The sequence below is a fragment of the Zingiber officinale genome, chromosome 1A, assembly GCF_018446385.1.
Source record: "Zingiber officinale cultivar Zhangliang chromosome 1A, Zo_v1.1, whole genome shotgun sequence".
Lineage (NCBI taxonomy): Eukaryota > Viridiplantae > Streptophyta > Magnoliopsida > Zingiberales > Zingiberaceae > Zingiber > Zingiber officinale.
This window is the reverse complement of record NC_055987.1, coordinates 50,364,453-50,380,905: the sequence shown is the minus strand read 5'-3', so window position 1 is coordinate 50,380,905 and position 16,453 is coordinate 50,364,453. Positions and strand designations below refer to the sequence as shown.

The 16,453-nt window shown below is 38.7% G+C and overlaps 1 protein-coding gene across 4 annotated transcripts; it reads right to left on the bottom strand.

The window, feature by feature from the left end:
- Nucleotides 1-9,470: 9,470 nt before the first annotated feature.
- Nucleotides 9,471-15,866, bottom strand: LOC122024793 (phosphoglycerate mutase-like protein 1). 4 transcript variants are annotated; one of them, XM_042583510.1, is made up of 10 exons: nt 15,587-15,866; nt 14,758-14,860; nt 14,319-14,426; nt 14,073-14,152; nt 12,492-12,654; nt 11,895-11,969; nt 11,700-11,788; nt 10,985-11,104; nt 9,850-9,894; nt 9,471-9,781 (listed from the first exon to the last, which is right to left on the bottom strand). In XM_042583510.1, the coding sequence occupies exons 2-10, from the start codon at nt 14,812-14,814 to the stop codon at nt 9,694-9,696; spliced, it is 825 nt and encodes a 274-aa protein (XP_042439444.1). In that variant the 5' UTR covers nt 14,815-14,860; nt 15,587-15,866; the 3' UTR covers nt 9,471-9,693. The 4 variants fall into 4 exon arrangements, with proteins under 4 accessions (XP_042439444.1, XP_042439461.1, XP_042439437.1 ...); XM_042583527.1 differs by having other exon boundaries at nt 14,319-14,421; XM_042583503.1 differs by having other exon boundaries at nt 14,758-14,816.
- Between the last annotated feature and the right edge of the window lie 587 nt (nt 15,867-16,453).

Genomic DNA, 16,453 nt, shown 5'->3' with positions numbered 1-16,453 from the left:
TGCTAGGGATGAAGTACCAATAGGTCAAGGTTGACCGGATATTGGTTTGAAGTCTTGGAACTTGGTTTGGGCAAAAACCAAGCTCGGATCGGTCACCGACCGATCGGTGATACTTTTTCTCGATCGGTCGGTGACCGATCGATCTAGCTCTGTTCGGATTCTTGTCGATACGGCCGTCGTTTAACAGCAAGGCGAAGAAAGGCGGTGATTGGTCCACGGACCGATCATGCCGTATCTGTCGATCCGGGGACCGATCGAGAGGCGATGTCGGGAAGCACGGCCGAGTTGGGATCGGTCGTGGACCGATCGGTGTTGATCGGATCCGCAGACCGTCAATGCTGCCGAAGGTTACGTGCCGGTGATCGATGCGGGGACCGATCGGCCGAACTGATCGGTCCGTAGGACCGATCAGTTCTACTCAGTGTGCTACTGAGTAGTTTCTTGATTGCTTCGCAGGTATAAAAGAGGGCTACAGGATTTCGGTGAAATCTCTCTCTCTGCTATTTCTTCTTCTTCTTCCTTGGATTGAAGTTTCTGCTTCTGTGCTCTGAGGTTCTGAGCTTTGTTGAGCTCGCTTCCGAAGCTTCGCGTGAGCTTCCAGTCGTCGATTAGCTGCTGCGTTTGGGTTGTGAAGTTGCTGCTTCATCGCCTCCGATCGACAGAGAAGGCAAGCTAGTGTTTGTTTTTACATTCATATTGCTCTTGCTTCTTGCTGTATTTCTTGTACACTTATCTTGCTGTTGCAAGAGACTCTGTGGTGAGGTTTCTCCACCCACAAGGAGTATATTATTAGCCGGTTCTCCGGGGACTCATCCACCGACGGATTGAGAGGCTTCGTCCACCTTACGGACACGCCGAGGAGTAGGAGTATCATCTCCGAACCTCGTTATATGGTTTGTCTTTCTTCTCCTGTTTTTCTTTCTACGTTGTATTTCCGCTGCACTAACCTAATCGTAGGAAGAAACGCGAAAGATTGGGGTCGGCTATTCACACCCCCTCTTTAGCCGTACAAAGGATCCTAACAGTTACGAGGCCCTACAAAATTCCAACAGACACTTCTGGGAATATACTGGATCCTGAAGACTGGACAGCTGATTTGAAGAAGAAAGCATCAACAGAAAATAAAGCAATCAACACTCTACAGTGCGGATTAACAAGAGAAGAACTAAACAGAGTCGGTCCACACAAAAACGCTAAAGAGCTGTGGGACAAATTGATCGAGCTGCACGAGGGAACGAGCGACGCCAAGGTAACCAAACGAGACCTGCTCTTGAATAAAATTTTTAATATAAAAATACAGGAAGGTGAAACGGTGAATCAGCTCCACGCGAGGATCAAGGATATCCTCAACGGGCTTCATGCGATAGGCTACCAGATGGATAATAGAGACTTAATAAGGTACACATTAAACGTCTTTCCACGTAATAGTTTGTGGGCATCAATAGTGGATGCCTACAAAATTTCTAAGAATCTTTCTAAATTAAAATTAGATGAGCTTTTCTGTGAATTAGAATTACACGAACAAACTAATGCTGGAGCCGAGAAAGGTGTAGCTTTAGTTGCAGGTTCCTCCAAAGAAAAGAAAAGCAAGGCTGAATTTGAAGAAGACTCCGACCAAGACTCCGAAGACGAAGAACACCTGGTGAACTTGGTAAGAAAAATGTTCACCAAGAGAAAGAGGAGCTTCAGCAAAAAGGATCTTCAAAAGATCAGTTCTCCCTCAGAACAAAAGAACGTGACTTGCTACGGCTGCAATAAAAAGGGACACTACAAGAACGAATGCCCAAAACTGAAGTTCGACAAACCAAAGCCAACCAAAAAGAAGGCACTCAAAGCAACGTGGGACGACTCCTCGGACGAATCGGAGGAAGAAGAACAGAAACATCAGAGCCACCTCGCACTGATGGCCCACGAAGCTGAAACAGAAGACGAGTCGGAAGATGAAGACGGGTCTGAACCCGAAACAAGCCACGAGTCCGTACTCGTTTCCGAAGGCCCGAATGAGGAAACCAAGTGGATTTTGGACAGTGGTTGCTCCAAACATATGACTGGAGATCACACAAAGTTCACTCAACTCACTTACAAAAGCTTAGGAACAGTTGCCTTTGGAAACAACGGCAAACTCAAGGTAATTGGTATAGGTAATATTGAATTAAAATCAGACTTTATAATTACAAATGTTTTACTTGTTAAAAATTTTAAATACAATCTTCTAAGTATAAGTCAATTGTGTGATACTAGGTATAAGGTTAAATTTCTATCCACAGAGTGTTTAATCAAACATCTAGATAATCCTACCATAAGCCTAAAAGGTTTTAGAAAAGACAACATCTATGCCATCAACTTAACCATTTTTTCAATTAAGTGTTATTTAACACAAAAAGAAGAAACTTGGTTATGGCATAGGAGGATGTCCCACACCAACTTTAGAAATATAAGTAAACTAAATGGACTTGTGAAAGGCTTACCAAAATTACCTAACTTAGATTCAACCATATGTAATGCTTGTCAACAAGGCAAACAAACTAACTCAACCCACAAACAAACAAATCAACCACGAACTAACTCAATATTAGAACTTCTACATTTAGACCTTTTTGACTCCCATGGAGTCAAATCTATAAATGGAAACTTATATTGTTTAGTAATTATAGACGATTACTCTAGGTTTACTTGGGTAAAATTCATAAAACATAAAGATGAAATTTTTGAAATTTTTACAAATTTTTGCAAACAAATTGAAAACGAAAAAGATATTAAAATTAAAAGAATTAGGAGTGACAACGGGGGAGAATTTAAAAATCACAACTTTAACAGTTTTTGTCTAGAAAACGGTTACCATCATGAGTTCTCATGCCCTAAAACCCCCCAACAAAATGGGATTGTAGAAAGAAAAAATAGAACCTTACTTGAAGCTTCTAGAACAATGTTAAATGAGTATAACCTGCCTAAATACTTTTGGGCAGAAGCCGTTAGTACAGCCTGCTATGTACAGAACAAAACAACAATAAATAAAACCCATAACAAAACGTTCTTCGAAATGTTTTATAATAAACAACCAAATATAAAATATTTTAAAGTATTTGGGTGCTCAGTTTTTATCTTAAATACAAGAGAACACTTAGGAAAATTCATCTCTAAAATTGAAAATGGAATTTTTGTAGGATATTCCCTAAATAGTAGAGGCTACAGAATTTACAATAAGGTTACCTTAAAAATTGAAGAAACTACTAATGTAAAATTTGAAGAAACTAAACAAGACAAAGAACCTACACAACCACCTGAGTTTGTTCCAGAAACCAACCAAACTCTAAGTCATGAAGAAGAAGAACAACATCAAGAGAGTCAACCCCCTAGAACAATAAGGGTTAACCCAAATCATCCAACTGATCAAATAATTGGTGACCCAGACTTAAGAGTTCAAACCAGATCATCATTTAGAAACCTAAGTCAAATTTCTTTAATTTCAAAAATTGAACCCAAAACTGTGGATGAATCCCTACTAGACCCAGATTGGATTATAGCTATGCAAGAAGAACTAGCCCAATTTGAGCGTAATGAGGTTTGGGACCTAGTCCCACCACCTAAGAATAAGAAAATAATAGAAACAAAATGGGTATTCAGAAACAAACTAAGTGAAACTGGGGAAATTACTAGAAATAAAGCTAGACTAGTTGCCAAAGGGTTTAGTCAGGTTGAAGGACTTGACTATGATGAGACCTATGCCCCAGTAGCCAGATTAGAATCCATTAGAATGTTACTAAGTTATGCAGCCCATAAGGGATTCAAACTATACCAAATGGATGTTAAGTCTGCCTTTCTTAATGGACTAATTAAAGAAGAAGTTTATGTAGGTCAACCTCCTGGGTTTGAAAGTCTAGAACACCCTGAGTATGTATTTAAGTTAAAGAAAGCGTTATACGGACTTAAACAAGCACCCAGGGCATGGTATGAAAGGCTAACATCCTACTTAACATCTAAAGGATTCAAACAAGGTCAAATTGACCCAACCTTGTTTGTTAAATCATTAAATACAGACATATTTATTGCACAAATATACGTAGATGATATAATATTTGGCTCAACAAATTCAGAATTTTTAGAAGAATTCATTAATCTAATGGAAAAAGAATTTGAAATGAGCTTAGTAGGAAAATTAACTTATTTCTTAGGATTACAAATCAAACAAACAAATGAAGGAAATTATATTTATCAACATAAATACACTAAAGAGTTACTTAAAAAATTCGGAATGGAAAATACAAAAGAAATAAAAATACCTATGACAGTAAACACAATCTTAGACAGTGACCCAAATGGAAAATCAGTTGACTTAAAATATTATAGGAGTGCAATAGGTAGCCTACTGTACTTAACTGCAAGCCGACCTGATATTTTATTTGTAGTTAGTATGTGTGCTAGATACCAAACTTGTGCTAAGGAATCCCATTTGACACAAGTTAAAAGAGTTTTTAGATATCTTAAGGGAACATCAAATGTAGGAATTTGGTATCCTAGGACAAATAATTTTGAACTAATAAGGTATTCTGACTCAGATTATGCTGGATGTAAATTAGACCGCAAAAGCACAAATGGTGGATGCCAATTATTAGGTTCATCACTTGTTAGCTGGTTTAGTAGAAAGCAACATTGTGTTGCTCTATCTACAACTGAGTCAGAATACATAGCTATAGGCGAATGTGTTGCACAATTATTATGGATGATGCATACTCTAAAAGATTTCAACTTAAATATCACAAATGTAAAAGTATTAATTGACAATATAAGTTCAATTAACTTAACCAAGAACCCTGTGCATCATTCAAGAACCAAACATATTGAAATTAGGCACCACTTTATCAGGGATCATGTTACTAAAGGTGATATTGAACTCAAATACATTGAGTTCAAATCAAATTTAGCAGACATTTTCACAAAACCACTCCCTGAAAGTGAGTTTAGCAACTTACGTCGAAAATTAGGGATGTGCTCAATAGACTAGGAATTTTAAATTTCAAAATGGTTTTCAAAAATAAATCTTTCAAATTATAAGTTAAACTTGTTTGCTTTCAAAACCTCCCATTTTTAGATTTTCAAAAACAGTTTTTGGCCTCAGACTAGTTTTGAATCCTTAGAAAGCATGTACCCATAGGTCTAGTTTTTGAGCATCTCACCAACACCTTAGGTTTACCTTGCTTGTGTTTGACAAACATAGAAAGGGGTGAGATGCATAGGCCAATTGTCTGGACTTAAGATGCTTATTTCAGTGCATCAGCATAAGTCTGGACGTTAAATACAACTCAGATATTAATCAGATTAAGTTGATCAGTCAAGTCAACTTAATCTGACTAACCAAGTGAAAGCTACTATCTTCTGATAGTTAGTTAGTACCTAATTGGTTAGACAGCTGGTTAAATTTAAGTATCAAGTTCAGGGGGAGAAATTAACTAAAATTTTGTGTGTTTGAAAAATGTTTTTAAAACTAATTTATGTTTACAAAAAGTTAAACTTAACTAAGTGTTTGAAAAACTTGGAAGGTTAATTCCACCTAATTTTCAAACCTGATTTAAAAAGTTGACTATTAAACTTTACAAATTTAGCTTTTATCAAATTAGTCTTAAAAAATTTTTTTGGCAAAATTTAATCTCACTTAATTTTTGCTTTGTTTTGAAAAAATGAAGTTGAAAATTTACCTCTTGAAAAGTAAATGTTACTTAAAACCGAAATTTTTTTTGAAAGGTTGAAAAACCTGATTTAAAAATTTTACACGCCTGAAAGGTTAAAACTTGATTAACTTTATACTTTTCAAAATTCAACTTGTCTCCCCCAAGACAACTTGATTTTTTTACTTGGATTCTTTCTTGAATTTTTGAACCAAACTCAGATATTTTTCAAGATCAGCTGTTTTATAGTAATTCTACACTATGTTTATCCTTGTCTTTTTTGATGAATGCCAAAGGGGGAGGGTTAGGTGGTTAAGTTAGAGCAACTAAATGCAAACTTGAAAAACTAACTTAAAAACCTCGAAAATCATGCTTGATTTTTGCATATATTCACTAACTTAACCAGGTTGTCATTCCATCAAAAAGGGGGAGATTGTTGGTGCGGTTAGCACTAACGGTCTAACTCAGGTTTTGATGAATGACAAATCAGGTTAAGTTAGGTTCGTCGTTATCTAACACTCTGATCGAGTGTGCAGGATAAGTCCAGACAGGTCGACGGGCTGACCGGATGTCTGGCACGAAGTCCAGCTAGGTCGACGGGCTGACCTGATAGCTGACGAGAAGTCCAAGCGGGTCGACGGGCTGACCGAACGCTTGGCAAGAAGTCCAGCTAGGTCGACGGGCTGACCGGATAGCTGGCAAGAAGTCCAGACGGGTCGAAGGGCTGACCGGACGTCTGGCAGGTAAGTGAGGTAAGTCACTGGAAGGGAGTGACTGCGAGGACGCGTTCCCGGGAAGGGAACATTAGGCATCGATCCGGCTTAGAACCATTTCGGATGTCTAAGTCGAGATCGTGACTAGATTCCGGTCTCGGAAAGACGGAATCTAAGTCATACTACTTGTGCTAATTCCTACTATGATAAAATGTGCTAACAATCTGTTTTGCAGGATATATATTGCCTCGGACTAACTTTGTTTTGCAGGAAAAAGGAGATTTCTGGAACAAGGTGGTCCGGGTGCCCGGAGGGGATCTGGGCGCTCGGAGGTCCGGGTGCCCGGAAGGGATCCGGGCGCCCGGAAGGCAAAGTCTATCCAGCCAAATCGTCGCCACGTGGAGCATCTCGGTTTGAGCAGCTACGTCACATTCCAGGCGCCCGGAGCAGCATATAAAAGAAGCCCCAGGCAGGAGCTTCAGAATCAATAATTAATCTGAGAACTCCTCTACTGCTGGTCTTGCTGCTCGACGTTCAGTGCGACACCAACAACGCTCCGACAAAGTGCTCCTTCGGTTTTTATTTTTCCTTGTCGGTATTGCTTTATTTTCACTAGCATTTCCTGTATTCATTCTGTAATCATATTTCGACTTGTTAGTGATTGCCCAACAAAAGTGGTCAAGGACCACGTGCCTTCGAGTAGGAGTCGTCACAGGCTCCGAACGAAGTAAAAAATATTTGTGTCTATTTTACTTTTCCGCTGCGTTTATACTCCAAAATTTCTAATCGATATTCACCCCCCTCTATCGAATCTAACGGTCCTACATGGGCGTCCATACCTTGCCTTTTTGTCTAGGTCGTTCGGCTGCAATGTGCTGAACGACGGGTGACCTAGAGTCTTAATGTGGCCTCATCCCTTCGGCACGCGATCCTCTTGGCAGTTGCTGGCTGGTGTGTGGTCTCCGCTCGGTCGGGACTGAAGGCTCGGCTGGTGCTTCTTTCTTTCAGGCTGCCTGCGCTTCTTCCACGTTAATATACTCATTTGCTTTTTTCAGCATGTGGTCGTAGTCGCGGGACGACTTCCTGATGAGCGAGTGAAAGAAGTCCCCGTTGACTAAGCCTTGTGTGAAAGCGTGCATCATTGTTTCAGACGAGACTGCGGGGATGTCCATAGCTGCTTGGTTGAAGCGTTGGATGTAGGCTCGGAGAGTTTCTCTTGGCCCTTGCTTCATGGAAAAGAGGCTGACGCTGGTCTTCTGGTAGCGTCGGCTGCTGGCAAAGTGATGAAGGAATGCCGTTCGGAAGTCTCTGAAGCTCTTAATTGATCCGTCCGGCAACCTCCGGAACCAACGTTGTGCCGAACCGGACAATGTAGTGAGGAAGACTTTGCATTTGACTCCGTCAGTGTATTGATGGAGAGTAGCAGCATTATCGAACTTACCGAGGTGGTCGCCCGGATCGGTTGTACCGTTATAGTCTCCGATCAATATGGGAGCATAATGCTTTGGGAGAGGGTCTTGTAAGATCGCCTCGAAGAACTGGCGACTGACCCGATTGGGGGATGACTCAGCCCACGACGCCTTCTCCTTCCTGGCGTCCCGCAGGGGCGCTTCATCGGACGATCCCTAGTTGGCTGGGGCCAGCTCCGACGGAGTCTGGAACAGTGCCCGATGAAATGGAATAGGGGCGGGGCGGTGCGTCTCCTGAGGCACCAGTCTGCCCCTTGTTCTGCGCCCAAGTAGAGTATTGCTCCGGTCGGTCCTCCATCGCCACTCGACCACTAGAAACCGAGGTGGCCTACTGCGCTATCCGCTCGGCTTGGGCCTTCTGCTGTTGCTCGACTATCTTCGCGGCTCGCGCTTGGATGAGTGCGTCGAGCTCCTCGAGAGAGAGCGTTACCATGAGTTGGCATCCAACTTCTTCCATCTTCTCAGCTCGGATTCAGGTGTGTTGCCATAGACGGCGTCAATTTGATCCTGTCCGAGTGCTGAGTCGATGAACTCTGGGTACGAGGCACTCTCGGTGATGACGTATAGACCTTCGACTATTGTGAACCTCCGGCGAGAATCTGCAAGCACAAAACCGAGCCGAGAAGGGGTTCCCGGCAACGACCCTCCGACGCTCAAGTCAACTCCAGCGGAAAGAGAGAAAGACGAGAATGAATACTGTAGCTACAGTAACGTAGAATGCATACCTCCGTCGAAGGTTGAGGGCCCTTATATAGTGCTCCCCGGGGGTGCGTGCACACTCTTCGAAGCGTGCACGCTCTTCGAAGCGTGCACGCTCTTCGAAGTGTGTACACTCCTCAAAACATACCTAGAAATGGTCGTGTCAGAAAAACGAGCCTGGCGCCATGCCACAATCGTCCGGGCATATCTCTGACGTGACAGTGGAAACTTCCACCGTACGATTTTCTGTCCGGTCCAGCCGCCAACCATGCTGTCTGTCGGCGACACACGTCTCAAGAAGGATATCCTCCGTTGCTCCCTTTGTCCCCTTCTACGCCTTGTCCGTTTCAGGCCAAGCGGAAGAGCCACTCGCCCCCGTAGGGCTCGGACCTGAAGGCATGCCAGACCGAGCGAGAATGATTCCTTGGTTGAGCTGCAGTTCAGCCGGGTGGACATGCCGCTCGGCTCGACAATTCCACTGTACTTGGTAGCTTGGAGCGTCTGAAGCCCGACTCGTGGTCGAGCTATCTTCGTACTAGCCTTGGCGCGATCCCGGCCTAGCGGCCATGAGACTTCTCTCGGCCTAGTAGCCATGAGACCAATCCGATCAGCCAAACCCGTAGGTTGACCTCTCTGACCTTGACCTTCACGTGTCATTGACCCTTGTCCATGCGAGCCCCTCCCTACGCTTACCATCGGATCAGTTAGCAATAATAAAATAAAATAAAATTTATTTAAATATAGATAATGATATAATAGAAGATAGAGTTCAATGACGTAAAAGGATCCATATAATTAACCCTACTTAATAAGATAAGATTTGATTGTTATTGTATTTATGATAAATCTCAAAAAACTGAAACGAAATGAATCAAAGGTGAAACATGTTTTATCTGACAAAACACAACTTTTTGATAGGGACAACGTAATATAAACTAGCAGGATTTAATCAAAATAATAGGATACAATTTCCTTAAATGGAGTAGTATATGCCTAGATAAGATTCATTTATATAGCTAATTAAGTGATTAGAGAAAAGAATGCACAGGCATTCCTGTCCAAACAATAAATTTGTCCAAAAACTCTTGAATCCTTGCATTTATGTAGCTGATTGATGGCATACCATAACCTACACTTGACCATGTTAATTTAGATATGTTTTCTCCTTGCGTGCTTCTCATCGGCATGCGATATCTTGCCAGGATAATTGCAACTAGATGTTTCAGAACCAAGCAAGCTACAAAAACAAATAACGCAGTATCAGAGGTGTTCGCTCGAAATCGATTGGCTAAAGAAAACTCTTACCTTCTATCCACTAAAACCATGGAGCGCAGTTCACAGTTACCAAAGCTGTAGAACAGGAAATGAAATAGATTAGCAAACCAGAACAGAATAATCATATCTTTGATACTGATAGTAGATGATTATATGATCTTGTTTCCTTTCTATGTTTAACCACTTATCATTAAATAAATTAAAGACGATCAAAGTCTATTGACATCAACCCATCATTTATAAGCATCCCTAGCCTTGCATATAAACAGGCTTGAGATAACTTTTCAAGGACAGTGCATCATGTTACAATTAGAAACCTCGTAAAGGAATCATCCGTCACCAAAAAGAAACTATTTCTGCATTGTGGAGAATTAGGTTAGGATTGAGGAAAGGATAAATATAACAGATTGAAAAAATATTCTGCATTCCATCATGATCGCAGAGCTTGCAAGTCGTCAGAACTGAATAAAGAAACAACAATAGTAGAAAACAACATGCTTTAGGATTAAAAAAATTATATTAATAAAAAATAGTATCGAGTTCACCAATAAGAACGTTGCAATAGGACGAACAATATTCCGTTTTGCGTCATGATCAGAGTGCTGGTAAGTTGTCAGAATTGAAATAAAATACAGCAATTGTCAAAATGCCTTTGAAATAAAAAATTAAAATAAGACAATAATAATATCAAGTTCACCTATCCCAATGTGCAACCGAGTGAACAATATTATGTTTTCCACCAAATTATTTTTCTAGGGTTGACGAATAAGTACCTTGCCAGTCGCCAGACCTACTTGCCACGAGTCCCCTTCCCTGCTACCTAGTCCAACCGAACTAATTCACATTAACGCATCCAGACCAGTTGGTTTGCCCAACTTACTCGACTCGTCCAAACCGAAAACCGACCATTTTTAAATGGCGCACCAAACCAAACAATATTATGTTTTCCACCAATTGTTTTTCTTTCTAGTCTCATTAGTTCAGTTGTTCATGGATTTACAATATTTTCAAGTCCTTTTGGATCTAAAGTTCTTTGTGTCTGTATTTGGTACAAATTTTGTCTGATTAGTTCTCTCAAACTGTAAATTGAAGATGCATAACCATTGCACAAGAACAATGATTAGATCGCGATGAAAGAGAAAGACATATTAGGAATAGAACTTACTATTTACTAATTTCCTCCTTCACAATAGGATGACAGTCACCACCAAATGCTTGTAAAGTATAAAACAAGAATGCACTATGGGTTACAATAGCAATTTCCTTCTCTTTGCGTGTCCATAACCTGTAAAAGAAACCAAGATAGCATGGAATGAATGAATACATTGTGGTAGAATAAATTTTTGCCCAAACTTCCAGAGATGGCTGCCTAAAAATAATCTTCCGCGAGTGAAGCTCAATTTAATTGGAAAACCCATAGGAGGAAGATTAGAAAATTCAAAAGCAACAAAAAGAAAACCCTTTTTTGTCCATAACACCCTCCTTACATCTTCAATGTTACTAACAAAAATGGCTAAAGGAATACCTAATTGTGTAAGAGCTAAAACCATCTTCATGGGTGATTATTCGGCCAATGAAAGCTGATATTCAAGATGCAAGACAAATGTTTATTCTTTCACTATTTGAGCAGTTATGTTTTCCTCCTTTTCTTCCCGTAACACCCGAGAGAAAATTATTGATAGGATGTTTAACTCAGAAAAAAATAACTAAATCAGGATTAAAAAATAAGTTTACAGACAAATCAGAAAGCACGTTAATCATGATGAGAAGACAAAAAAACATTAAAGGTTGGAATGACAATTGCATGTAAACAAAGGTAAAAGGCAATTGTCTCTTAATTATCATCCCATACGAACAATAACGTCCAATTAAGAATTTACCAGTCGATAAACTTCACTCCTCTAGCTGCAATTTCTTCATTAGCTTCTCTGACATCAGCTTTCCACAATACGTCTTCATCATTTTCTACCTAAAAAGAGCCATATCCAATTATATTTTACAAGGAAAAAAAAACTGTAATGCTATTTCTTAAAATTGCATTACTGAGCGAACGAAAAAATAATAGTAAGACTTGCCAAAGAAAAGTCAATTGCAGGAAAAAGTTGTTGGCACTCGCTTATACTTCTTCTTTTATCACATGGGTTAACTCCCTGCAATTGGTGTAAATATACCAGATAAGAAAACCACCTAAACTTACTACTGATAGAAGTCATTATTTATACGACAAGATTGCTTATCATTATCAAGAAAGATATCCATTTTTTAATGAATAAAAGAATTTTAGTTAACAATCCACGTCTCTGAAAATGACAAGTTCTTGGCCTTAGTGTCAAGATATTGAGCAGTTCATCATATATTATTGGGGAAAAACCTGAATTGTAATTAAGCAGCTAAGGATGATCCAATTTGATGTTTAGTTGGACTTATAAATAGCAGTTTATACATGCCACTATGACATTTTTTTTTTGTAATTCAGACATCTAGCTCTTTGATCCAATTACTTTTGGAGGTGATCAGTCTGTCCCACGAAAATTTCCTCGGATATCAGAATAAATCCAAGATAAATCCGGAAGTAGGAAAACAGCCAGAATTCCAGAGTCCCACGAAAGGAAATTAATTCTGCAGTGATTTTTAAACCTTTAACAAATAGAAGCTACAAAAAAGAGGGATACCAGGCGTTCACGACATCGTTCAACTGCTAGGAAAGGTGGACAATTCAAACTGGAAATAGCAGGTCGACCACTGTGCCCTGTGTTTTCAACCATCAAAGGAAGTATGTTCACTCCGTCAGTACAACTCTCACCTCCAAACACTCCAACTGCTGTTTGCATTGTCCTGTATCAGATTGTCATTGTAATTAAAAAAATATAGAACAAAGAACATTGCTTTGTTTCATGTGATGCATAGATCATTTTCTACTATCTCAATTTACCGAAGACAGGGGAGTAGGAAAGAAATATATCTATACCAATATATGTAAGGTTGTGACATACAACTTAAGACACAAAATTTACCCTACCTATAAATTTTTTACTGAAGTTTAATAATAGACTGTAGAATACATCAGAGATCGTCTACACTAGATAATTATGAGATAAATTTCTCCTGTCTTAATGCTGATATTCATTTAGTCTCTTCTTCTAATCTTCCTTGGCTTTCTATTTCTATCCCATATGTACATTCCACACATACAGAAAAAGTAATATTGAAAGAATATCCTATCCCTCAGATAAAATATGTGGATATACCCAGATATACATGAGATGCAAGCTTACGGGTCAACAATCAAGACCAAAAAAGTTAAGGCAAACTATATGCATGCTTTCCCTCGCTTAGGTCCTTACTATCTTCTTGATTTCAGTGTGCGCTTAAAGACAAACAGAATAAGAGATAGGATCAAGTATCAACTAATCTGAAAGCTACCCAGTGCAAAACATAAGGGTATAAGGATGTTCAGTATTATCTGTATTACCCTAGCATATGCTACTTTTGTGACTCAAGATTTTGCCTCCAAGATAGCAATAAAGCAACCTTAAACTTGCATCAAGAGGTTGAACTATCATGTCAACAATGATAGAAACCACCCATGTTAGTACTGATTCATCACATCTTATGATCCTAGACAACAAATCAAGTAAGTCGTGCTCACTGAACATCCAATTTCACTGCAGAACTTTTCACTAAATTCTATGACAACTTATAAGTTTCCTGAATGCTAGCAGACTGATCTAACAAGCAAGCCATATTTAGCAAATTTAGTAGAAAACACACTTTTTAAAATGACAAGTTAAATACAACTAATCCCAAATAGTTGGGACAAAAACACTTTGATGATAATTGTTATAATAGGGATAAATTACCTAATCATTATATTACCAAATCTAATTAGTTGGTCATTACGTTACCAAGTCTAGGTTCCTAATTTTTAGATTAGTTAGTTGTTCTATAACCTATAAATACATGAATATATTCCTATTTGTTTATAAACTAATATATAGAAACTTCTAGGTGGTATCAGAGCCTCCCAACACTTCCCACCTTTCACCTATATCTCATGACATCTCTCACACGTACAAGCCCTTCTTCTCTACCAACTAGAAACCCTCCTCATCCTATTCCTTCTGCATAACTTAACCTAAACCACCTGTTCTAGAGCCATCAAGGACGAATGAATTGAGGAGGAAGAGGAGATCGAACAGTAAGGAGCTTGGAGAAAATAGGAAAAATAAAATAAAATATGCATCAGAATATACCTCAATAATGGAGACGTAATGACCAATTCAATTTTCCCTGACAAACCACACGCTTTTACTTGTTTCCGAAGATTATCAACCTGCAAGGATAGTATAAACCCAATAAGAATGTAGTTTATTCCTCATACAAATGGATAAACTTCTTTTTGAATTTAGTCCTATTATTACAAAAAAAAAAATAATATTTGTTTTAATTGCAATGTTGATAGATTTAAAAATAATTCTCAGAAAAAACATCAATTATACCTGATTCCATCCCAATGGAGTAAGGTGTGCATCAAAAAACTCTGGAGACATGTATGCACTGTGGTCCTTCTCACCTTCCACATTATGAATACCTTGTGCATGCCTAAGCTAGATATATATGCATATGCCATTGTAAAGAATCACCATCGAAATGCCCACTCAATTACAAAAATATTATTTAAGAGTAAAAATATATACATAAATTTCTTTCCTAGGAGCTCAAACTTCCAGGAAAGTGGTTAATTTGTGAATCACCTTTAACAAATACATTAACTAAAACTATAAACATATAGATTAGTCAATCAAACCAGTGCACAGTAAAAGCTCGAGCTTTTATTGTAAATGATCAGTCAATCAACTTTAATAAATATTTTAACTAAAAACATAACAACAACAAATACATTAACTAAAAATATAACAATAAATGGATAAAACAAACCAGGTGCACAATTTTACAACGCTGTAACGGAAACAAGCCTGATTGAGCAACATCCATATCTGCAGATGATTACATGATCCAGCATGAGAGTGAGTGATTTAATCTGGGAAATAAATAAAAGTAAAAAAAAAAAAATCAAGCAGCGCCACATCCAACCTAAAAAAAACTAATGCATGGCTCAAATTAACTCAAATATGTGGAGTAGTTAACAATTATTAAAGAAAACAAAAGAAAAAGTCTTCAATTCTTTAAGCAACTAAAATTATTTGTGAATTAGCATGGGAACTAAGTGCATGGTAATATGCAAAGTTGAAGTGTTTCTTCATTGCTGCATAAGAGACAGCCTCATAGATGGTCGTACTAACAAGGAAGTTTCATGCAGACAATATATTGATATTAGGTTTCTTTCCATTTGCAAAAAGTGACCACATTTTTCAAATTTGTGCATGACAAACACAAATGCATGGACGATAAAAGGAGCCTTAGCTGTCGTTCCAACAGATTGTAGAGGGAGAAATTTTCCTAGACACAAGTACATATGATGAAGGTCTACTCTTAAGATAAGGGTAAGAAGAGATAAACTGCGCAGGAAAGTACAAAAAAAGGGATCGGAATTGTCCTCCTCATCCCAATATCCATGGAAAACACCTTACATATCGGAAAAAAAAAATAAAAATAGTGTCCACAAAAATTGCCCTGCCAAGCGATCACATCAATCATGTCCACGCCGCAGGGGAAAAGACTAAGGAACCGAAATCGCTCCAGTTTCAGGGAGAAAATGCAACTGATCAAAGGGGCAATCCATTCAAGAAAGAACATCAGATCTTACTCATATGACACTGGCTGCAAGGCCGGAGGTGCAACGGGCAGGGCACGAAGCGATCCGGTGGCGAGAGGAAGGAGAGAATGAGGCCGGAAACGGAGACGATGGTGGTAGCGTGAGGGTTGGTTGGGGAAGAACAGAGAGGCGGCGGAGAAAGCAGAGGAGGAGGCGAAGGCGAATAAGTAAGCGTCGTCCTACAGAACAGTGACGGAGGCGGAGGCGGAGGCGAATGCGAATAAGTAAACGTCGTCCTATAGAACACTGGCGGAGGCGCTGGCGAACAGTGGAGGCCTCGAAGGCGAATTAATAAACGTGGTCCTATAAAATAGTGGCGTTTTATAGTTGCTACGACTATAATAATATTTAAGGGATTTTAATTAAGTTAAAATTTTAATAAGTGTGAACAATTTTAACTAACATCTCGTTTGACAATAATTTAAGTTATGAAATTGAATTGAATTCCTTATGAATTAAATTTTATAAGGAATTGAATTCAATTTTCATATTTGAAATAAATTGTAATTTAAGTTATGAAATTCTTATATTTTATCATTTTATCCTTCTCTCTCTTTTTTTTTTTTTTTTTACAAAGAAGAGAGAATGAGGACACAATGGACATAATATGGAGAATTGAATTCTCTATCTAAATCACACATAAATAGGTGTGATTTACTTTTACCTTGTTTGATGGAACTGAAATTGAATTCCATATTAATTCTTAGCTAAAAAATCATTTCAAAGCATTAAATTCAATTTCAATTCTAAAAGGAATTGAATTCCATATCATTCTGTTAGATTGTAAAAAAATATTTTAATATAAAAATATTTTATAAATAATAATTTGATTAAATTAAAATAATTTAATCAAAATTA

Coding starts and splice junctions, on each gene's coding strand:
- LOC122024793 (XM_042583503.1), bottom strand. Junction 14,153..14,318: donor CTCCATTGGGATGGAATCAG/GTATAATTGATG, acceptor CTATCCTTGCAG/GTTGATAATCTTCGGAAACA. Junction 11,970..12,491: donor AACGATGTCGTGAACGCCTG/GTATCCCTCTTT, acceptor CACCAATTGCAG/GGAGTTAACCCATGTGATAA.